Source organism: Prinia subflava, chromosome 8, assembly GCF_021018805.1.
Source record: "Prinia subflava isolate CZ2003 ecotype Zambia chromosome 8, Cam_Psub_1.2, whole genome shotgun sequence".
In the NCBI taxonomy this organism is placed as follows: domain Eukaryota; kingdom Metazoa; phylum Chordata; class Aves; order Passeriformes; family Cisticolidae; genus Prinia; species Prinia subflava.
In genome coordinates this window covers 5,252,256-5,274,600 of record NC_086254.1, presented here as the reverse complement: position 1 = coordinate 5,274,600, position 22,345 = coordinate 5,252,256, and the positions used below count along the sequence as shown (strand labels likewise).

Here is a 22,345-nt window from a genome sequence, read left to right as displayed (position 1 = left end):
TTGGGAGGTGGGAATGGATGCCAGCAACTGTCTCCAGCTACATCCTGCAGCCTTTGGGAGTCTGTGGAGACACAGAGCTCACCTTAGGATGCCTCCTCTCCCTCTGGGCGAGGCAGCCAGGCAGTGGCTGCCAGTGATTGATGTTTTGTGGGTAATTACTGCAGATAATGAAATATTTAACTATCATCTTTATTATCAGGGTAGCACTGAGCCGGGTGGGAAACCACTGCTGTTTGGACAGGGTTGCTGATGGGTTTGGTGCCGATTTTGGTGCTGGCAGAGCTGGGTGGTCCCTGTGTGCTGGCCAATGGATTGAGGTGGCAGCCACTGTGTCCCTGAGCTGTCCCTTGTGAGTGCAGGGCATCACTGGGGTTCTGCTTGCAGGGCAGGGGGAGCACACACCCAGCTGGGGGACATGGGCTCCCTCTGCCCTTAATGCCTTGTCCCCATTGTCACCAGCAGTGTAGGGCTGGCTCTGTTTGGCACCCAGGGATTTGCCTTGGGCCCCTTTGGAGAGCTGGGGGGAGGGTTGTGGGTGGGTTTTTCCCATTCCTTTGTTTCCCTGCCCGTGCTGTGGCTGAGGCAGGGGCTGCTGGCAGCTCCCACAGTGGATATTGCTCCAGGCTGAGGGGACATTGGGATGCAGTACAGTGTCCACCCCCAGTCCAGCTCCACCTTCCTGGCCTCAGGTGCAAGGGGATTTCTCCAGCTCCATTGTTTTCGTGGAAAGAGAGAGCATTTCCTGGTGGATCTGTATGCTTCCCCCCCATGCAGCCTTCTCCCACAGGTACCCATCCAGCTGCCAGTGTGTCTCCATCTACCTGCCCAGCTCTATATCCCACACACTCTCAGGGTTTCTCAGCAATGAATTTATCCACTGCTGGGCTCAGAATAAAATGAATTCCCACAGGGAACAAGCAAGCAGAGGCTGCTGCAGAAAGCATCCTTTCCCCTCTCCTTCCCTGAGCCTGTCTGTGGGGGAAGGTTTCCGAGTGGGGAGCTTCCCCCTTTCCCTAGCCTTCTTCCAGGTTTTTGGCTTCATGTCCTAATGGGAGAAAGAGGGAGAGGAGCCCCCAAGGCAGGATTTTCTGCAGCACCTCTCTGTTCTCCAGCCTGGAGCCAACCTGGGATATGGAGGGGACTGGGTTCAGGGTGGGCAGAGAAGGCTGAGCAGGGCTGTGGGGTGTCATGGGGTTTGAAATGTGGGTGCTGCAGGCAAGGAGGACTGAGGGACCCTCCAAGTGCAGGGATGAGCATCCAGGAGTGCAGAGCCCTGGCTGGCTCCTGCTGCACCAGCAGGATCTCCCCGTGCCTCTGCGGAAATAAAGGCTGCTGGCTCCTCTCTGCACGGTAGTAATGGGGAGAGGAAAAAAAAAAAAAAGAAAAAAAAGCCTTGTAATTAAGCACTCAGCTGCTGTCATCCCCGGGCAGGCTCATCAGGAGATAAATGGCTGTGTGGGGCAGCCAGTGGCAGCAGGAAAGTCAGGGATGTCCTGTGGGGATGCTGTGGGGTGGGAGATGCCTTCTGGCCAGGTTGGAATCCCCACCACCCCAGGGAGGGTTCCGAGGTATTTTCTCTCCTCAAACAGCAAATAAGCCTTATCAAAGCTCCTCATGGGTGATCTGCATTCCCACCCTGGCTCTGTCCCCACTGGCATGGCCATGGAAGGCTCTGAACTGCCCGGTATCCTGGTGGAATGGCACACTGGGAATGGCACAGTGGGCTTGAAACAGTGTGGATCAGCCCATGGTCCATCTGCCCTTCCTGCTTCTGCTGGGCTTAGGGATGCCTCCTTCCCGGGGCCAGGGTTTGCCCCATCCTCCATGGGCAGCATGTGTCAGCCACCCAAGGATTGACTGCTTCCTGCAGAGGAGATGACTTGCAGGCAACACCCATCCTTGGAAAAGCCTCTCCAGTAGGATCCCTGGGATAGAAACACCTCAGAGAAATGGCTTTCTGGCAAAAGCTGCTTCTCCAAGCCCAAATCCAGCTTGGAGAGTGAGGCAGGACGCTCTGCCTTTGCTCCTGATGGTTTCTCTTTGTGCAAGACCTTTGTAAAGCCCAGGTGGTGCCTCTGCAGCCTGGTGGAGCTGGTGGTTAAGGCAACAGATCTCCAGGGGAGGCACCCCAAGCTCGGGAGAGGGCTGGAGTGCTGGGCAGGGGAGCTGGGGCAGGTCAGGACAGCAGGGACAGTGAGGAATGGGTGCTCAGCCATGCGCCGGTGGCCTGAGGGCACTGAGGCAGGGCTGTGTCTGTCTGGTTGAGCCAGGAGATTTGGGAGCATCTCCTCCCTCAGGCTCGGGGAGCTTCAGCCTGAGCCTCAGCACAGCGGTGCTGCTCGGGAACACTTGTCCTCTTCCAGGGGTTATTTTTGGAGCCAAGTCAGGACACACTGACTGTGTGGTGGAAAGAGGAGGCAGAGACACGTGAAGGTGAAGGAGCAGGGAGAAGGCAGGGGGGCAGAAGCTGCAGGGGGGTCCTCATCTCCCCCTGCAGCTCACACTGGGCCAAGGCCCAAGAGCATGAGCAGTGTTTTCTGCCTGAGCCAGACATCAGCATGTCCCACCACTGCAACCAAACCAATCAGTGCAACTGGGAACTGCAAGGGGATATCTGAGGTCTTAGGGTCCAGAGGACTGTGAGAATTGATGCCTATCTCTGCTCCAAACCCACACTGGCTGACAATGGGATCCATGGGGCTGGGAGGGACCCCTACCCACCTGTCCTGCTACTGTGTAGTCTTGGGCCCTACAGACCCACCCTGGCCAGGCTTTTCCAGTGCAAGGCTGGAGCAGAACATTCTCTTCTCTGTCCCAGGAGCCAGCCCTCTTGTCATGGTGATGGGAGCAGCCCCAGCCTTGCTTTGAGGATGAGGAAACTGAAGCAAGGTGCAGGGAGATCTCCTAGTCACTGTCACCATCAACCTGCTTTCAAGACTGATTTTACCCTCAGGTCCTAGCAGGGCCCCCTCACTGTCATGGGGTGAGAAGGGAAGCAGGGCAGGGCCTGACCCTGACTCTTTCTCTCCCTCCCAGGCAATCATGGCTCTCTACAACAATGGAGCCGAGGTGCCCTCGCCCCAGGAAGCCTCCAACGGCTTCCCCCAGCCCGGAGCCTCAGGAACGTGGCACAAGGGCGAGGAGGAGGTGCGGCTGGTGGAGCCCAGCATGGTGAAGAAGGCTCACCGGGAAATCCTGGACCACGAGCGCAAGCGGCGGGTGGAGCTCAAGTGCATGGAGCTGCAGGAGATGATGGAGGAGCAGGGGTGAGTGCCGGGGACATGGGGCATGGCATGCTTTTGATCTGTTTGCACCTTGCTCTCCCCCTCTAAAAAATACCTTGATGTGGCAGATGTCCCCGTTTGGAAGCAAATCCATTTTTGGGTGAACAAGTTTTGGTGGGAAATGCCTAGGAGTTCATCCAATTTCCCTGCTTGGAAGTCTGGGCTCCCAGCTTGTCCTGCAGGGAAAGACGAAGCAGGAAAGAGGAGAGAAGTGGCTCATGGTTGTTCAGGTCATCAGTGCCACCTATCCTGTGCCCTACATGCCTGGGATGTGAGATCCCAGAGGGAAGCTGGGGTTTAGTCACAGGAGAGGCTGGTTTGGGGCTTCAGTTTGCCCTGTCTTCCTTATCCTTCCCGGTTTTTGGGTGATAGGACCCCCTGCCCCCATCCTGCCAAAGCCATGGCCAGGCACTGCAAACTGCTCCCCAGCCTTTGCTCTCCTCTTGGGAAACAAAGGGATAGGGAAAAACCCAAGGGGCTGAGGAACATCCCTTCCTGGGTGGGCAGCAGGGACTGGGGGGCCAGCAAGGAGACCCCCCTCCCTGCAGGGCATGGCTGTGCTGTCTCTGGCAGCAGCCAAACATCCTGATCCCTCTGACAGCTCTCTAAAACCTGATGGATGGAGCAAATTCTTCGGCACACTTGGGTAGATGGGGACTGGTATCAGCTGGGGAGAAGGAAAATGGATTGAGGGAAGGCTTCGCCAAGGCTTTCATTAAGAGTGCAAGCGTGACCTAGAATTAAATTGTCTCACACAGACTGGAATAATGATTGTTCCTAATTTGTCATTATGGAAATAAATAAGGCTGACCTGGCGCTTTGGGGAGCCCAGAGCCTCTTGTCGGGTTCCCGAGCCCTAGTAGGGATCTTACTACTGGTAGTATCGTTGCTGCAATGGGTAATAGCAACACTGCATCCAGGATTGTTGTTATTGCTGTAATTGCTTTGCTGTTATTAAGGCTATTAATAACACTGATGATGGCGATACGCCGAAATGATAATATAATTACAGTAATAATCTTGGTCAACCTGCTTAATCCTCCGCCTGCTCTTCCCCTCCTTACAGGGGCTTTCCAGGGGGGTTCCATGAGAAGGGATTTGCACCCCTGGGGTTTCTGCCTGGACCAGAAGCAACCTCCTGGCCATGACACTGGGGGAGTTGTTGATGAGGGCAGAGCCCCAGGATGGATGTGAGTGTCAGCAGTGGGGGTTCTGCAGGGATTTAAGCACTCCCTTGTTTCCTTAAAGGAGGATGGCTCCTCCTGCCTGTGCTGTGGCTCGCTCCAGGCTGCCTGCACTGTTATTCCCTGCCTGCAGGCTGGATTCCTTGTCCGGAAAAGAAGTGTCAGCAAATTTTCTTTCTTTCCCAAATCCATTCTATATGTTAAATGCAAAAGTAACCCCCTCCAACGGGGTTATGAGCAGCACCAGGGGAATGCAGGAAGGAAAAGCCTGGTGGTGCTCCTGCCTCCATCCCTGGAGGTGGTGGGGAGTTCCTCACCTTGGCCTCCCCCCACAGATTTGCTAATGGCCCAGCCGCAGTGGCCCATCTGTCACCTCCTGTTTGGCCTCATGTCCCCTCTCCGAGAGCACCGGCCGTGTTCTTAATATGCTGCAGCAAATGCTCCTCTCGGGCAGACATCTTCCTGCTGCTGTGGGCTGGCTGATGTCCATGGGATGGCCGAGGCTGGCAGCTCTGTCCTTGTGGGGTGGCCACTCTGCCCAGCTGGGTCTGCCCTTCCATCGAGGGAATGGAGCAGAGCAGCATTTGGGGGTGCTACCGTGGTTTTGGGGTTCTTCATGCCCAGGTGCAAGGTGAGAGGAAGCAGCCAGGCTGCCTCCATACCCAGTTATCAGCCTTTCTTCTGTGTGGAGTCTGGCTGGGGAATTAATGAGAGCCTTTCAGTGCAAATGAGTTCGTTAATATTAATTCCCCTCTCCTTGCTGTTCCCCTTTGTGGACACTGCAGGAGGGGTGGGTGAAGCCATGTGCCCTTCTTCACCCAGGGCACCCAGGGGCACCCAGGGGCACCCAGAGCACTGTGAGGGGCATCACTGTCCCCAGCACGGGCTGTGTGAAGTGCCAGCCTTGGGGACTGTAGGGCTAGGCCTGGCTCTGGCACCCAGTTTTCTGTGCTCGTGGCAGTGATGCTGATGGGTTGTGATGGAAAGGATGAGCAGCCCCTCTAGAGGCTGTGGCTGAGGACAGGGACACACACAGAGCCCAACTGCTTCCCTCTCAGGATGGCAGTGTGGTGGTGACATGGAGTCCCTCTCCCCTGGGATGATGCCAAGAGCATTGTGGGTCTCTCCATTACATCCTCTGTTGGGATGTTTTTATTTGAGGAGGGTGCTCAGGTATCCTTGTGCAGCCACAGAATGTGGGAAAGGACCACTCATGTGGGGCTGTCACCTGTCCTTTCCCAGGGACACCCTGGGGATGGCAGGGGCGCCGTGGTTTGCAGTGGCTGCTCTCAGATGCCAGCACACAGTGATTAGTGTCCCTCGTTAATAACCCTGCGGCCACCTGAGTCAGCGGTCGGCGGCCGCGCAGAGCTGGCATGGCTTTCAGGGCCCCAGAGCATCACAGGGACGAGCAGGGGGAGCTCCTGACTGGGACAGAGATGCTGGGAGTGAACCCCAGAACCACGGGCTGCAATGGTGACACTGTCAACGGGGTTTGGTGAGCACATGCCCCAAAGCCTGGGGCGGTCACAGGGAATGGCAACTTCACATTCATCCTTTGCTTTTCCCCCTTCCTGATGTCCCTGCCTCTGCCAAGCACTGCTAGGAGAAGCAGGCAAGAGAGAGGAGGACATAGATAGTGGTGGCAGGGGACTGAGCAGAAGTCCTGCTGTACTCCAGGCCCTGAGGACTGTCACCATACCACCTCCCCTTTGGATTGGCCTCTTGGCCCATGTGTCATTTCCAAAGGTAAAGAGCTCCTCAGCAGGCCCATGAGGAGCCTGTGCTCCAGCCACAGCAGCCCTGACCACGTCTTTGCCCATCCAGGTACTCCGAAGAGGAGATCCGACAGAAAGTGGGGACCTTTCGGCAAATGCTGATGGAGAAGGAGGGTGTGCTCACCAGGGAGGACCAGCACGGGCGCCAAATGTAAGTCAGGCAGCTTCCACTGGTCCCTCTGTGCATCTCATCCCAGAGAGACCCTTCCTTGACTGCCTCTGGGTGTCAGTGGGCAGCTGGTGGGTGGATGAGGGCATAGCTAGGCATGACTGGATAGATGGATGGACATGGAGAGGGTATGTAGGGATGGAGGATGGATGGATGGATGGATGGATGGATGGATGGATGGATGGATGGATGGATGGATGGATGGATGGATGGATGGAGGGATGATCATTGGCTTTGAGTCAACGTTTGTTTGATTTGATGGTTGGTGATTGATTGGTTGATTTGATGGTTTGTTGATTGGTTTGATGGTTGGTTGGTTGGCTGTTCAGTCAGCTGGAGGCAGGATTTGCCCCTCTGAGGCAGTATCCTGCCTCTGGAGAGGTTAAAGGTTGTCCTGCACTGGTTGTGTGGAGACCTCTGGGTGCTGTGCAGAGGCCAGCAGTGCAATGCTCCTGTCCCAGATGATGAAACCCAAGTCCAGAAAGTTTCAATGCTTGACTCACCCCGCCAGCCAGGGGCAGGGACCCCATGGAAGAAGCTTCTCCAAGGAGATCCTGTACTGTTCCTCTTCTTCTAATCACTCCTTACAGTGCCTGGTCCTGGGGGCTACATCTGCCCTTGGAGGGGGCTTGGGGCTTAAGTTTGGTGTCCAAAGCAGCCCAGCTCCTGCTGGGGACATGCCAGTTGTGCTCCTGCCCTGCACAGGACTGCCCCCAGCCTCACCAGGGTCCACCCCAGCTTGATGATGATTTATCAGTGCGATGCTTAATGGCCCAGGCAGCATGGCTGGCCCGGCGTGCACCATCCATCAGCCTGGAAACCAGGTCACTTGGGACAGGAATAGATGCTGCAGGTTCACTGAATATTAATGCTTCATTAGGGTCAGGAAATCAGGGCAAGGCGGGAGGCAGGGAAGCCGTGGCAGCAGGGAGAGCCTCCCTCACACTACTCTGCTGGCATGCCAGGCAGGGTGGGACACAGCGACATGGCTGTGCCCTGACTGGATGAGGCACATGGGCTTGGGGTGGCATGAAACATTCAGGATCCTCCTCCAGGCAGGAAAAAACAAGGCATGGGGAAAACCAACCTGCCCAGGTCACTGAGCATCACACCTGAGGTGATAACAAGTGCCCTTTGCTGGTGGGGGCAGGAGTCATTTCTAGGGCATCTTTCTGGCAGGTCATTAGGGCCAGCACTGTAACGAGCACAAGGGGAAGCCAAAGGTGCCTTAAGGTTACCCTGGCTGTCACCTTTACAGGCTTGGTTTTGCAAAATGAAGGGTAATCATTAAAGATTAGCCCTGGGGCTATAAATAATAGTGCTGAGCTGGAAGGAGCAGTCTCACAGCAAAGGATTGCTCAGTCGAGAGCAAAGCCAGAGGCGCTTGAGGCTGGTAAGGAGCTGGGTCCAAAGGAGGTGGCTCTTCAAGCAGCAGGGATCTGAGGTGCTGGAGGACATTTTGTGTGCCAAGGCTCTGTGCTGCACGAAGAGGCTGGACAAGGGAGTTAAATAAACTTTAAATAAAGAGCCTCAGCCCTTGTGGTGGCTGGGAGAGTGCTCAGCAGAACATTTTGTGGGCTGGTCCTGCTCCAGCACTGCTCTGGGCTTTTACCGCTTGGTCCTTGGCTGCCAGGACTGTGAGTCTGAACCAGCTGGTCCTGTTTCAAAGCCAATGCGAGTGCTCAGCATCATCTGCATAACTCCCCAGGGAGAACCGAGGCATCGAGCAGAGCTGTGACCACCTGAGTCCCTGGCTTTGCTCTTTGTGCTCTCCCAGCTCCTGTCTCCGTGTGCACAGCTCGGTACAGCCCGGTCCCCAAGGAGAAGGGCTTGATGGACAGGCTGGTGGGATTGCAGACAAAGGCGAGCGTGTGCTGGGCAGGGAGGGATAATTGGAACAGCACAAGGCTGGTCTTGAGCTGCTGAGCACAGCTAATGGGTGAGATGTTGGCAGCAGGCTCCGGCATGGAGCACTGCCTGCTCACGGAGCAGAGACACACACAGAGAATTAACCCAGCTCTCATCCCTCTTTGCCTCTTTTCTCCCCCTTCCCATGCTTGGGTGGGTGATTGAAAAGCTGTTCCTACCTTTGGGGCATGGCCAAAGCAGGAGCCACTTGGAGAGGACCCAGCAAGCCATGGCTGTGGCACAGAAGGGAGCCCGAGTCCTGCTTGAGCGATCGTCCGTGGTTAGGGGGAGGGTGCCTCGTGCGTAGTTTCGGTCCAAGACATTTCTAATTAGATTAAACAGCCCATGGCCTGCTGTGGCCAAGGATGCCAACACGTGCCACTGTCAGATCTGCAGTCTGGGACTGGGAGCTTCCCTTTTCTCAGGCAATGGCCAGGCTGCAAAGGGACTGATGCTGGGGGGCTGCACTGCTCCATCAGCATTACTGACTGCTTGTCTCCAGCCTGGGAAGGGCAGAGGAGCCCACATCAGGTTTCTGAGGGCAAGTCTCCCTTGGGAAGCAAACACCTGGGCTGGTGTGGTGCTGGGCACCCTCCAAGCCTGTCCCTATCTCTTAAGTTTCCCTCCAGAGCACCTGGATGTCCTTGTCCCTCTGTGGGTGAGATATCCTACATCCCCCAAGGGCAAATGAGAGGCTCCCTGTGGGGTTTGCTCCTGGGGCTGATGGCAGAGCTGGACCAGGGAGGTGGGGACCAGAGAGAGGGCAGGGACTCCTGAGACTGCCCTAGTCCAGCTGCCAGGCCTCTGCCAAGCCCTGCCCACAGCCCCGGTAGTCAATGGCAACCTCATGCCGGTTTCCATGGCAGTGGGGAAAATTAATGCTGATGAAGTCACTCAGGAGAGAGAAAGACCCTGATGGCTCTAGGCATGATGTCTCCCCACTCCTTCTTCACCTGGGCCTAGGAGGGACATTGACCATTACCTGCCTGGAACTCCACTGCTGAGCTGATGGCACTGTGAGGTGCTGGCCTCAAAGCCCAGATCATCCTGGGCAGTTCCCACCTAAATTTCCACTGCTGGTCTGCTGCCAGCTCCTCTCACCCTTATCCAACCCTGCAACTCACCTGGGCTGACCCAGCCTCGTGCTCAGCCCCAGCACTGGAGCAAAGCAAAAAGGGGCTCAGATGAGGCTGGGGCTGGGCCCTGTGGGGAGATGGCCTGAATCTAACAGCGTCCCTTTGCCAACCTGGTGGGATCTCTGCAGGGATTGGAGCCACAGGACGACCCTGAGCAGACCTCCACCCTGGGACTTTGCTGTGTGTGGGCATCAAGGGACATGACCAAGGTCCCCTGGGGATGCTGTGGCAGAGGGAATGTCCCCCAGCCGCTGTACTGCACTGGGGCTGCCCCAGCTGCTCTGGTGGGAGAGAGGGGATGGGGATCCCCAGATCAATCCTGCTGTTCTTCCTTTGGCAGTGTGATAGAAAACCACCACGGGGTGGATGGGGAGGAGTACGCCGTGGAGTACCCTGACTACGGAGAGGGCTGCCTGCTGCAGTGCGACTGCTCGGCCGAGTGCTACCGCGAGGACAGCGGCCACCGCGAGTACAGGTTCGTGTGGATTTTGGGGACATCCAGGGACACAGAGGCCATGGGCCTGTCCTTTCTTCTTTCCTCAACTCCGTCTGCTGTCTCCCACAGGCTGAAAAGACGCTCGAGCAGCTCCACCTCTCCTCCACCCAAGAAGAAAAAGAAGAAGAAATCAGGTCACCGCCGGAGCCGGTGAGTCCCCGGCTATCCCTGCACCATTGCTTCTCTCTGGAGGGCAGCTCACCTCCCAGCTCAGCTTTTTCCCAGGCTATGGAGGGGCAAGTCACCCCACTTTTGGGGGCAGTACATCCCTGAATGTGCACCCTTAAGAGGTGCAATACATCTGCATGTACTGATAAATGCAACACACATGTGTGTGCACACACCCACTGCATGCATGGTGGGACCTTGCCTGGTCCATGTGGGGAAGGAGCTCACTGCTACAGGGCACAGCACCAGGCAGGATATGGCTCTGTGAAGAGTCCATCCACCCAAAACCTCACCACTTAGCACTGGCTGTCTGTGCAGGATCCTGTCCCTAATGTCCCTTTCTTCTCTGCCTTTCCCATGGCAGCAAAAAGAGGAAACCGGGCTCAGAGCGCAGGTGAGTGATCACTGGGCTGGGTGGGCTGTGGGGTCCCCTCTGGGCTTGCAAGGCCACTGGGAATGGCCTGGCCTCTACCACCCATTGTCCCCCTCTGAAATCCCACTGGGAATTGGCCACCTTGTCTCCTGCTGGAGGCTGTGGAGCCCACGAGGTGGCAATGAGACACAGCAGGGTTTGGGCATTCCAGAATTGAAGGCAGCCAGAGCCCTTCTGCCAAAAGTCTCTTTCTGTCCCCGAGCCAAATCCCCCAGGAAATAACTGCCATGCAATGTTCATGCATCCCAAGAGGTGGTCCAGGGGAAGGGATGTGACTGGGGGTGGTGGGACCAGACTCCCCTGGGCCAGGGGGAGGAGGCTGGGGAGTCCCTTGCTCCCTGCTCAAGGGCACCCACTTCTCCTCTAGCTGTGACAGCTCTTCACCCATCCGCAAGGAAAAGAAAAAGAAGACTGGAAAGAAACACAGACGTGACAGGTAGGATGGACATGACAGCAGGCTGGGGACAGCAGGGGTGGTGAGGGACAGTGGGGCTGGTTTGGGCTGCTCAGGCCATTGGGCTAGGGCTGGATTTAGACGTGGATAGGGATGGACACTGATGACTTTTCATGGGACCATCACCTCCTACAGCCACTATCCCTTGCCCCATCCAGCGGCCCACCTCGGGGCCATCCCCCTGTCCTCATCCTGGGAAACTGCCCAGCCTTTGCTCCCCGCTGGCCAGAGCAGTGTATCTCCTTCATCTCTGCCTCCTCTTCATCCCTTAGGTCTGAATCGGGGTCACGAAAAAAGAGAAGACACAGGTAAGAGTGACGGCTACCAGGAGCCACTGCCACCAGCTGCCAGCTTCCCCTGCAAGGGACCCTGGTGTCCTGCCCTCCTGCTGTCCCCTCCCCTCTGCCTGTCGTGGTGGACCCCCTCATCCCATAGCTGGACACTGCTGTCCTCTGCCCCTGGATGTCGCACAGGGCCACTCTGGCTGACTGTGGGGTCCCATATGGTCTTGAGTGTCCCCCAGGGGAAAAAGGAGAGATCCCAGGCAGCCATGGGCATTGCAAACCTTTCCCTGCTCTGCAGACACCCTCTGCCAACACTGCTATTTTAGGGTGAAAGGAGTGAGAAACAAAGGGTGCCAGAGGATGCAGGGCAAAACAAGTGTAGGGAGTGACAACAGGCCTGAGCCCTGAGGATGCTAAGCAGAGCCAGTCCCCCCTTCTCTCCTGCCTGATCTCACCAACCTGCAACTGACCCCACAGTCCCCCCAAATCCATCTGGGATCCCCCCCCTCACTTTGAACCTCAGTGGAGCCCAGCTCCAGACCAGGCAGGTCCTTCCCCTCGCTCCTCCCGCAGCCTTGGTGCCTCTGGGGGGCTGGGAAAGCCACCCCCAGCTGCTGCCCCCGCTCCCACGTCTGCAGCTTTCGGCTCTTCCCGCAGGTCCCGAAGCCCCAAGAACAAACGGAAAGAGAAAAACAAAGAGCGCAAGAGGTGAGGGGCCGGGCTGGCGGGGGCAGCGGGGCTCTCTGTGTCCCTGCGTGTCCCCCGCGGCGGCTCAACCTGTCCCTCGGCCCCCGGCCGCCCTCTCCGCAGGTCCCGCAGCGAGTCCCCGGCCTGGCGCTCGCACCGCCGCAGCTCCTGCAGTTCCCACAGCGCCTCGCTCTCCTCCGACGACAGCGGCCCTAAATCCCCCGGCAGGTAGGGACAGTCCCCACCGCCACACCAACAGCTCCCAGCCTCCGGGTGGGACCCCAGAGGGCAGCGACAGAGATGTCCTTGTGATGGGCACCCTTCTGTGGTGGAGGGCTGAGAGGTGGGGGGCAGAGGTGTCCCAGGGGTGGGGACCCCGGGGGAAGGAGGACAGGGGCAGGAGGCAGAGGTGTCCCAGGGGTGGGGACCCCGGGGGAAGGAGGACAGGGGCAGGAGGCAGAGGTGTCCCAGGGCTGGGGACCCCGGGGGAAGGAGGGCAGGGGCAGATGGCAGAGGCATCCCTGAGACAGGTGCAGCGGGGAGTGGGATGGTGCTGCAGCATCTCTGGAAGGTTTGGGAACATGGTCCCCACACGGATTTCAATTTTTAGCTAGAGAAAGCACAAAGCACCGATTCTCACCCGATTTCTGTCTTGGGCAAAGCCTGGGCTGCAGCCGGCGGCGCTGCCGGAGCCGGGCCAAGGGTGCGGTCGGGCTCGGGGCCGGGGGTGCCGGCAGCTGACGGTGCTGTTCTCCTCAGGCTGAGCCCCAAGCGCCGGCAGGATGGCCCCAAGGGCAGCAGCGCCCGCTCCAGCCGCAGCCCGTCCTCCCCCTCGCCCCAGCGCTCGGCCTCGCCGCACCAGAACGGGCACAAGGGCAGCGCCCAGAACGGCCGCCACAGCCACGGCGCCGCGCTCCCGGAGCCCTCGGATGTACGTAGGCTTTTCTTGGATCACTCTTCGCTTCCCTGCCCTCCTCCCTCCACAGGACTGCCCCCCTGCTCTCCTCTCCCCTCCTTCCCCACTCGCTCGGCTCCCCGCCCTGCCCAGCCGGAGCACTCGGGGGAGATGTGGGGTGCAGGTTGCACCCTCCCAGCACTCACCAACCCCGCGCTGGGTGCACGATCTCCCTGGGGGTGCCAGCCCATCACCCTGAGGCAGGGATCAGGGCAGCCAACGTGTCATCCCTCCCCCAAAGCCGCCCGTCACCCTGCGGATGTCACCCCCCCAGGATGATGGCTTGGCAGGCCAGCATCACCTACCAGGGTCAGCACCGTGCTCAGCACCTCGCTGAGCCCGATCCCAGGCAGCCAAGAAATGGTCAAAGCAGGAAAATTCTTGTTCACCCACTAACACCAACCCTCCCTAGTGCCAAGGGGCCAGCACCAGTGCTCAGGAGCCCAACACTCAGTCTGGTCAGGGTTTGGAGGAGATTTGATGATGGACACTCAGATTTTAGGACCTTGAGGTCCCGTGGCAGGGGAGTTGAGCATCCGCAGCTCTGCCTCAGCATCCCGAGGGTTTTGGTGAAACCTCAGGGGCTGCTCCCTTGCTGAGTGGGGCAAAGCCCTAACCCAGTGTTCCCAGAGGGGCAGCCCCAGTTTAACCAGTGCTGGGATGGTGAAGAGCCTGCTTTGGCTAAGGGGAGGCTGGAGGCATTGCTGAGAGGAGGCAGGGCACTTCAGGACTTCACTATTGGGCCCACACAGGTCCCCACTGGCCCCAGGGAACTTTATTCCCACAGGTGAGGTCCTGCGGGGACACCCCTGCCCTGGCAGCACCCAACACTGACACCCCAACACCTGCAGGGCCAGAGGCACCTCAGAAAACAGGGCCAGGAGCCCTCGACCCCACATCCCCTTCACCCTCCCCAGCCCAGCACCCCCAGCAGCACCCAGCACCCTGCCCACCTCTCGGGGCACCTCTCTGCTTTCTTCTTTGCTGTGGTTTTGGCTGGGGCGTGGGGGGGTTGGGGTGCCGAGGCGCCGCCCCCCAGGCGGCCCCGCTCTCCCCGTGTCCCCCCAGCATCGCCCAGGCCGTCGAGCTCCCTTGGCTCCCCGGCACCAGCGGGACTTTTCTCCAACAACTTTCTCTCTTTATTTCTCTCTCTCTCTCTCTCTCTTCTTTCTCTCTCTGGTTTCTATTTTTTATTTTTTTTTCTTTTTAATCCCATCTGTGTTTTTCTTTAGCCTCCCATTTGAAAAAAACCCAAACGGTAATATACACTTCCATTTCTTGCTCAGCAGAAGCAGGGACGAGGGGGAGGGAAGGGCAATGAAACGTGCTTTTTCCCCCACTCCCCTTGTTTTAGTTTCCTTTCTCATTATTTCTTTTCTTTTCCCTTGTGATGTACAGAAATGCAAACAATATATATTTCTCTTATTTTTATTTCCCCCCACCCCGTCGTCGTCGTGTTGTTCTAGAATTTTTTGCTTTTGTGTGTGTTAATGTGGAGAAGAAAAAAAAAACAAAAACAAAACAAAACAAAAACCTGATGTGTTTTCTAAATATTTACGACCGCTGAACATTGTATTTCCATTTTCTATATTTTGAACAAGGAATTTAAAAGGGAAGAGAACCCAGCAGCTGTACACTGCAAAGGAGTGAATCGCCCTTTTCCTCCTCAAATTGGCAACTGCCCGGTGTTCCCGGCTGGATCCCGCTGCCGTGGCGAGGTTTTCCTCCCCGGCTGCAGGATGAGGCCGCTGGATGCGGGGTTATCCAAGCACCCTGCGGTCATCTCACATCCTGCATCCCGACAGGATGAGTGCTCGGTATCCAACCCCCTCCCCACTCCCGCAGACACCCCAAAATCTCCGGGCTCAGCCCGTCCTCGGGGTGAGCCGTGCCCACCCCAGCACCCCCAGAGCCGCCAGGGGTGCCCCGGGGCGCTGCGCGGCGTTGTCTTCCCTTTTAAATCCCCAGTCCTGTCTCCATCCATCCCTGCTGCTTTCCCAGCCTTCCTCCTGGGTCTCTCCTCCTCCTCCTCGCCCACACGCACCCTCCAGCCCCTCTCTTTCTCTCCGGTTTTCTTTGGGCCAACATCACCCGACATCCCTCGCCGTGTCCCACCTCCATCCATCGCCTTCCCTGCATGTTATCCGGGACTTTGCCATGTTATAGAGTGACTTTTAAAGAGTGAACCGCAGCCTGATCGGGTTACAGACACCAGCCAGCCACCTCCCCGCGGCCCCACCACCCGGTGGCCGGCCGCACCCTTTCCATTGAAAAACAAACTAACAAAAATAAAACAAAAGGATAATAAAAACTAGAAGCTAAAGAGACCAATTTTTAAAATGATTTAAAAAATTCTAAGCAAAGCAAACGGGATTAGCCGAGGGGTCTGGATCGCCGTACTAAAGAGTCCTTGTCTTTTTCCCATTCTGCCCTCCAAATGTGGAGATTATTGTTTTCTTTTTTTATTATTGCATTCCTGTCACTGCCAATTCCAAAGGTAGGTATTTTGTCCACCTCTGCACGTTCACTTCTGCAGATGAGCCTGTTGAAAAGCACCGTAGCTTGATTTAATGTTATTTTCTCTTTCTGACTTTCTTTCTCCTTCTTTCTCACTCTCCTTCTCTGTCTCTCATTTTGTCTCTTTTTGGTGGCTATATATAATTTTTTTTTTTAATTTGTATGGTTTTCCCCAGTTAGCTGCAAAGCCATGCTCTTCTCTTACGTTCTTTATATTTTTTTTTTTGCCCTGTCCACGTAATTTTTTTTTCTTTCTTCCCCCCTTTTCTCTTCCCCGTCTCCTCGTGCTGTCAGTAGAATGCATTTCTGTGTCTTTCAGCCCTCCGAATTTGTGTTCGTTTCCATTCAGGGGCCGAGCACGGCTGTTCCCTTTCAGTCCCCCATTAGTGGCTGGGTAATGAAGGCGAATGTAATTAGGGAGAAATAGGGGCAGTGGTCACGGGTAGAAGCGGGCACAGGGGGTGTTGGGGTGAATGGATGGGGCACAAAATGAGAAATCTGGGGAGATTTCTGGGTTTAGCCCCTCTTCAGGGGAAAAAACCCAGCTCAGGGAAAATACTGAGGGAGGCAGCAGCAGGGAAAGGTTTAAATCTTCCTGCGTGGAGAGAGGCAGGTCCAGGACATTTCAGTCTGCAGGGGCAGGGGACAGCATCCTCCACTGGCTGTCCCATCCCCACAAGTGTGGTGTTTTCCCTCTTAGGCCGAGTCTTTGGCAATTTGGGTTTCTTTGGGATGCTTTTACCATTGGGATGCTTTTACCTTTGTTGCCTTCCTGCACGCCAGGGCAGGAGGCTCCAGGGTTTGGGTGGGAACCCTGCATCCCACAGCCCAAGCCCACGGCATGGCCAGCCAGTGCCAAAATGCCGCCCTGGGAAAGAGGAACCTCCTCTCTTTCTCTCTTCATCGCCCTCTTCTTCTTCATCATCTTCTCTGCTTTAATGTTCCTCTCCAGGGCTGCGGGGCTGGGCATGGGCTCCCCTGATCCCCATTCCGGGGCTGCTGCATCCCCCTGGAGCAGATCCGTGTCCCCCAGTGCCTGCAGGGCAGCTGGGCAGGGCTGATCATCACTGCCAGCCTCCCCCTCGCTGCAGCCATTGCAACAGCAACTGGTTTTTAATAAAAACCCCAAATCCTCCCATTTTAGCTGCAGCTTGCTGCTCTGTGCCTGGACGGATCGGCTTTTCCATGGGGACAAGGGGGTGATGTGGTGTGGAGAAGTCTGGGATCCCTTTTGCAGCATCTTCATGGTTGTCCCCAGAATGCCACCCCTTCACCCTGCCCCCTTCTTTTTTGGGGGAGAAAAGCAGCATTGAGAACACAGTGGGATGGGTGGAGAAAACCTCAGCCTCAAGGAGTCACTGACCATTCATTGATGTATTTGGGGCAAGGGGATGGTGAGGAACAGGAGTCACCAGCCCTGGGCGTGGTGGCACAATCCTGGCACCACCCCAATATCCTTGAACCCCCTTTGATCCCCTCAGCGATGCTCTGGGCAGGATTCACCCTCCCGGGATTCTCAGAGGCCTGGCACTGGGCTGTGCCCGGGGGAAGAGACCCCAAACCCCCCGAGCTGGGGTTTGCAGGCTTGGTCAGGACTGGTGTTGCAGGAGCCGTTTCCACACATCTTTTTGGTCTTGTGATGTTTGCAAAGATGGGGGGAACACCCAGGCAGCGTTTGTGGCTCAGAGCTCAGATATTTGGGAGCCTCAGGGCTGGGCAAAATCCCTTGAAGTCTCAGTGAGAGCCTGGCTCAGGGCTTGGCCACGGTGGTGGCCCAAGGTTTCCCCTCCCTGTAGGAGAAGTGAGTTGGTTTGTTTTATTTCTCCTCTCTCTGGCTCTGTCTCTGTCTCTCCTCCTTCTCTCGCTCTTTCTTTCTCTCTTGCATTTTTGTGAATCTAATGATGCACTTATATTGCCCCGCTTTTCCCTTCTCTTCATACCTTACCTACTAAAGGAGGAAATGCCACTTTTTTGGTAAGTGGATGTTAACCAAGAGGGACTTAAAAAAAAAAAAAAAAAAAAGCATATAATGGAAAAAAAATTTAAAAAAAGGAAGCAGAAAGCAAATTCTGTGTTGAGTGCTGATGAGGACTTAGCAGTTCCCTGCAGAGTCACAGCTAACAGCTCAATGCGTGTCCCAGGAAGAGCTCAGAGACATTCGTTTATCTCAGTAACGAGGACATTTGTGAAGTTTTGCTTTGTTGTTTTTATTAATTTTTTTTTTTGTAAATTTGATTTGATTTGATTTGGATGGTTTTCTTCTTTATTTTTTGTTGGTTTCTTTTATGCCTTCTCGCCCCCCTGGCCCCCTCCCCTGCCTTGCCCTTCATTGTCGCTCTGTGCCGTTTTTTCCTCGTTTCTGGATTTGTTTTAAGCCGAAAGCCGTACTATTGATAAAAACTACACGTATCAGAACATATATCTCTATATATGTGCATGCCTCTGTGTGAGCAGACCCCATCACCTCCAGCCCTCTTTGGTTCGACCCTTTCCCCTCGGCTCAGTCTGATTACTCTCCCCCACTGCCCCACCTTCCCTCCTCTCATATTTTCTTTTTTCTTTTTTTTTTTTTTTTCCCCCCCATTTTCCTTCCTTCGTTTGGGTTTTATCCCCCTTTTCCCTTCCCCTTCCTTGGTCGGGGCGGGCGGGCACCAGGGTTTGCTTTATCCCCTCTCCAGGTGTTTTTGGGGGCGGGTTGTTTCTTTCCCTTCGAGGTCTCCCTCCCCGACGTCTTGGGCTTTCTTGGATTTATTTAGTTTCCTCCCATCCCACCCCTTCCTTTGGGTTTTTATTACGATTTAAGTTGAGTTCTATTTTTTTGGCGTTTTGCATGCGGAGGTTTGCATGACCCACGTTGTTGAGGGCGAGAGGAAGGTGCAGAGTAGCGTCTGTGTAGCCTGCCTTATGCGATGTGCATTGACGTTGTGATCTGCGCCCCCGGCCCGGCGCCCCCCGTTAAAATCCCCTTTCTCCTTCTTTCTTGTCTTCTTCCTCCTCTCCCTCCTTCTCTCTTTCTCTCTCCCCCCTTGCCAGAGGCCGGCCTCGGCGTCCCCCTCTCCGCGGGCTCACGGCAGGACGGAGCCGCCGTCCCCCCGCACCCGGGGCGGCCGACACGGCGCCCGCAGCCCCCGCTCGCCCACGCCGGAGCGGGCCAAGCACGGCCACCGGCATCGCTCCCGCAGTGCCTCTCCGCCGTCCCGACACCGCGGCCAGAGCAAGGGGCGGCCCCCGGCGCCCCGGGAGCCGCCGCCGCCGCCGCTCAGCCCCGCCGGCTACAGCAGCGACTCGGAGGGCTCGGCCGGCTCCCACCCCTACCACCCGCCGGCCGGCCCCGACAGGAACCACGGCGCGCACGGCAAGAAGTAAGAGGGACCCCGGGAGGGGGTCCTGTTGTCCCTGTCGCGATATGCGAGCTGGGCTGGGGTGTTTGGGGTGTAAATCCAGCCAGGCAAAGCCCTGGGGGATAAGCTGGGGAGCGGGGCTGGGTTGGGATGCTCAAGGGGTGGGAATAGGGATGGGAAAGGGACAGGAATGGGGATGGCAATGAGGACGAGTTGGCGATGGGGCCAGACCCGGAGATGGTGAAAGGGAAGGGATGGGCTTGGGGATAGGGATGGGGACAGGGAAGAGGCACAGTGGGTCAAGGCTAGCGCAGTGTGGGAAGGGTCATCCCTGCAGGGGATTATCCCGCTGCGAAGGGCAGTGCCTGCAGGGCAGCACGGGACTGCAGCATCCCACAGGATGCAGGATCCCGATCAAATGAAAGCCCTGTGCCTTACAGTCTGGGATGTAGCCCAGTCAAAGACTGGTGTCATGTAGGTGTTCCTTACGGGAACCTGGGGTCCCTGCCGGCCAGGACGAGGTGCGAGGCGGTGCTGGGATCTGCCTTCACAGGGTGAAGGAGCGGCACCACCGCGGCCGGCCCAACAGCAGCTCGGAGTCGTCGGCCAAGCACTCCCGGCACGCCTCGGAGCGCAGGAAGAGCCCGTCCCGCAGCCCGGGCCAGCGCAGCAGCTCCTGGAGCTCCAGCGGCTCCCTCTCCAAGTCCCGCTCCCGCTCCCGGGAGAAGAGAGCAGGACGGAGCCGCTCCCGCTCGCCCTCGCCGAAAAAGCCAGCCAGCAGGTCAGGCCCGGGGGACAGGGGCATCGGGGACACCGCGGTGGGCTCAGCAGTGGGCTCAGACGGCATCGCGGCTCAGGGTGGTCCCGGCTGCCCTGGGGCTCGGGGAGGGGTCACAGGTCATTGTTGGTCACACAACGCCAGCCCCAGGTGGGAGCACCATCCGTGCAGGGAACTGCTGTCACAGGGTGTCCCTGCGTCCCACACGGGACCCCAGCCATTCCTGACCGTCCTCCTCCTCCTCCCCGGGGTGCAGAGAGAAGGACAACGAGCCCCGAACACGTCACGGTGATCCCGACCCCGCCCGCCCCCGGCGCCGCTCCAGGAGCTACTCCCCCATCAGGAAGCGGAGACGTGACTCGCCCAGCTTCATGGAGCCCAGGAGGATCACCAGGTGCGTCCTGGCATGGGGCAAAGGCTCTGCCACGGCCTCTGCAACTGCCCGGGGCCGAGCGCTGCTGCCAGCTGACCACAGAGGGTGCGTGGGTGGACAGACGGACGGATGGATGGACAGACAGAGGGAGGGATGGATGGAGGATGGATGGATGGATGGATGGATGGATGGATGGACACTCACATGGACACAGCAGCTCTGTGGATGCACAGACAGCCCTGAGGATGACTGGGTGAATCAGCTGGCCCAGACAGATGGGTAACCAGACTGCCTCCAACACTGTGCCCTTCTGATCTCTTCCTATTTCGAGGCATGAAAACAGGAATTAATTTTAATCCGCCTGTGCATATTCCAGCAATACGCACGTCCGCAATCACATCTCTCCTGCTCTCCACAAGCTGGTTTCTCCTCCTTGGGATCCTATTGCCTCAGGATCCTGAGCTGTAAGACAGGCAATATTTTGTGCCAGACGAAACACTGTGTGCATATGTAGCACCTCGTTAAGATGCAGCGCTGGCGGCGGGGCCGTGCCGAGCCGAGATTACCTCCTTCCTGACCTATTTGTCTTTCCCGCTATCAGCTGGGAGATCAGGGGGGGCTGGATTTTCAGAAATCAGCTCTGCCTCCCTGTAGGAGGGATTTTGTTTTGCCTGGGCAGGACTGGAGTTGTCAGGAGGGAGGACAGGAGAAAGGACAGGAGGAACACTGCAGAGCCCTCAGGTCAGAGCTCCCCACAGCTCTCCCTGATGGATGTCCTGGAAAAAGAATGGGCTGGGAAAGCTGCTCCCAGCCCAGGTTCCACTGTCTGGTTTTCCATCCCTCCTGCTCCATCCTGGTTTTACCAGGATGTCCCCAGGGACGTGGCAGGAGAACACACTCCATGGTCCCTGTGGGGACTGTTCACCCCATCCTTGGGGTGGATGGGGAGGCAGACCCCGCTCTGCTCGGGCTTCAGGAGGAGCAGAGCCATTTCTGTGAGGTGTAGAGGATGCAATGGGGAGGGGGCATCCAGGGAAACCCCCCCAGCCCCCCTTGCCTGTCCCACAGCCCAGCCAGAAGCCTCAGGGCTTTCCTTTGCCCTCCTGCCCTGTCCCCAGTTCCCATCATGCCCCTCCACCATGTGGTCCTACCTCAGTGATGCCAACTTCTCCTTTTCCATTTCATCCCAAGGTCCCTCCCGGAGAGCATCGCCGCCAGCCTGGCTCCCAGGGTAACCTTCCCCCTTCCTCCTCCTCCTCTTCCTCCTCCTCTTCCACCTGGACCCCTCTGTGTCTCCTCACACCTTAGGATGCCCTCAGCACCCAGCCACTCTCTGGTCCCACTAACACCAGGCTGGGAGAAGGGACAAGGGGCCGACTCCTGATGTCGCTGCCCCCTGTGTCCCCCCACCCCACGGTCCCCGTGCTGCCCTCCTCATCCTCAGGCGCCAGCGGGCTGCAGCTCGCCTCCCACTAATCCCAAACGTCTCTTTTTCAGCAGCTTTCAATCTTTGGTGTCTGGGAAACACAAAAGCCACATTAACCTGCTCACTTTCTGCCCTCGACGCTGCCTAATCCAGGACTAACACCCCGGGGGAGGGGGCTGGGGAGGGGGAGAGGGATGGATGGAGGGGGAGGTGATGCCGGCTGGCCGCATCCTCACACCCCGCAGCCGGTCCGAGCCCGGCCGCCGGGACGCTCGGCTGCCCTGGGTGGATGCTCGGCCGTGCCGGGGGTCCAGCGCCGGACCCCCGCGGCCGCCGGGGGCCTGACTCAGCTTCCCTTTCCCATCTGCAGCGCACGCAAGCGGCCCATCCCCTACTACCGGCCCAGCCCCTCGTCCTCCAGCTCGCTGAGCACCTACTCGTACAGCCGGAGCCGCAGCCGCAGCTACGACAGCTACAGCTCCAGCCGCAGCCGCAGCCGGACTCGCAGCCCCCCCAGCCGCTCCCGCAGCCCCAGCCGCAGCCCCAGCTACAACAGCCGCAGCAGCTCGGAGAGCGCCGGCTTCTGAGCCCCCCCGGCACCCGGCCGCAGCCCCCCGACAGCCCAGCTCTGCCCCCTCCATGCCACCTGCGCCCCCAGAAGGGTCGGGACCACCGGGGAGGTGGAAAGGAGCCGGGGGAGGCGAAGGATGGACCTGGCAGCGGGGGAAGCACGGACGGGAACTCACATGGGTCCTTGCAGCGCCCTGGGAGGGGGCGGTTCTCCTGCTCCGGGGTGTTTTGGGGTCGGGACGGGGAAGGGGAGGATATCTTCTTACTTCTGCGAGTGCCGGGGTGGGGCGGGGCGGGGTGGGCGAGCACAGAGCGAGGGAACAAATGCTCTGCAGAGACCTTGGGGCCAGTGGGTGGGGGTGGCTGGGGACACCTCTGGGCCCCCCCTGCGCTTTTTCGGTTTG

The 22,345-nt window shown here is 57.8% G+C and overlaps 1 protein-coding gene across 1 annotated transcript; it reads left to right on the top strand.

Moving 5' to 3' along the window:
* Positions 1-3,042: 3,042 nt before the first annotated feature.
* SRRM3 (serine/arginine repetitive matrix 3) lies at positions 3,043-22,067 on the top strand. Its single transcript, XM_063402487.1, has 14 exons — positions 3,043-3,266; positions 6,296-6,397; positions 9,800-9,934; positions 10,025-10,105; positions 10,488-10,517; positions 10,924-10,992; positions 11,283-11,318; positions 11,952-12,002; positions 12,105-12,209; positions 12,741-12,912; positions 18,487-18,815; positions 19,348-19,575; positions 19,829-19,966; positions 21,742-22,067. Exons 1-14 carry the CDS (start codon positions 3,043-3,045, stop codon positions 21,956-21,958), a joined length of 1,917 nt encoding a protein of 638 aa, XP_063258557.1. The 3' UTR covers positions 21,959-22,067.
* The last annotated feature ends 278 nt before the right edge of the window (positions 22,068-22,345 follow it).

Bases quoted from the DNA above. Each gene is read 5' to 3' on its own strand.
- SRRM3 (XM_063402487.1), top strand. From the start codon at position 3,043: ATGGCTCTCTACAACAATGGAGCCGAGGTGCCCTCGCCCCAGGAAGCC. The intron at 3,267-6,295 runs GTGAGTGCCGGG...TTGCCCATCCAG, and splicing joins GAGATGATGGAGGAGCAGGG to GTACTCCGAAGAGGAGATCC. The intron at 10,518-10,923 runs GTGAGTGATCAC...CTTCTCCTCTAG, and splicing joins AAACCGGGCTCAGAGCGCAG to CTGTGACAGCTCTTCACCCA.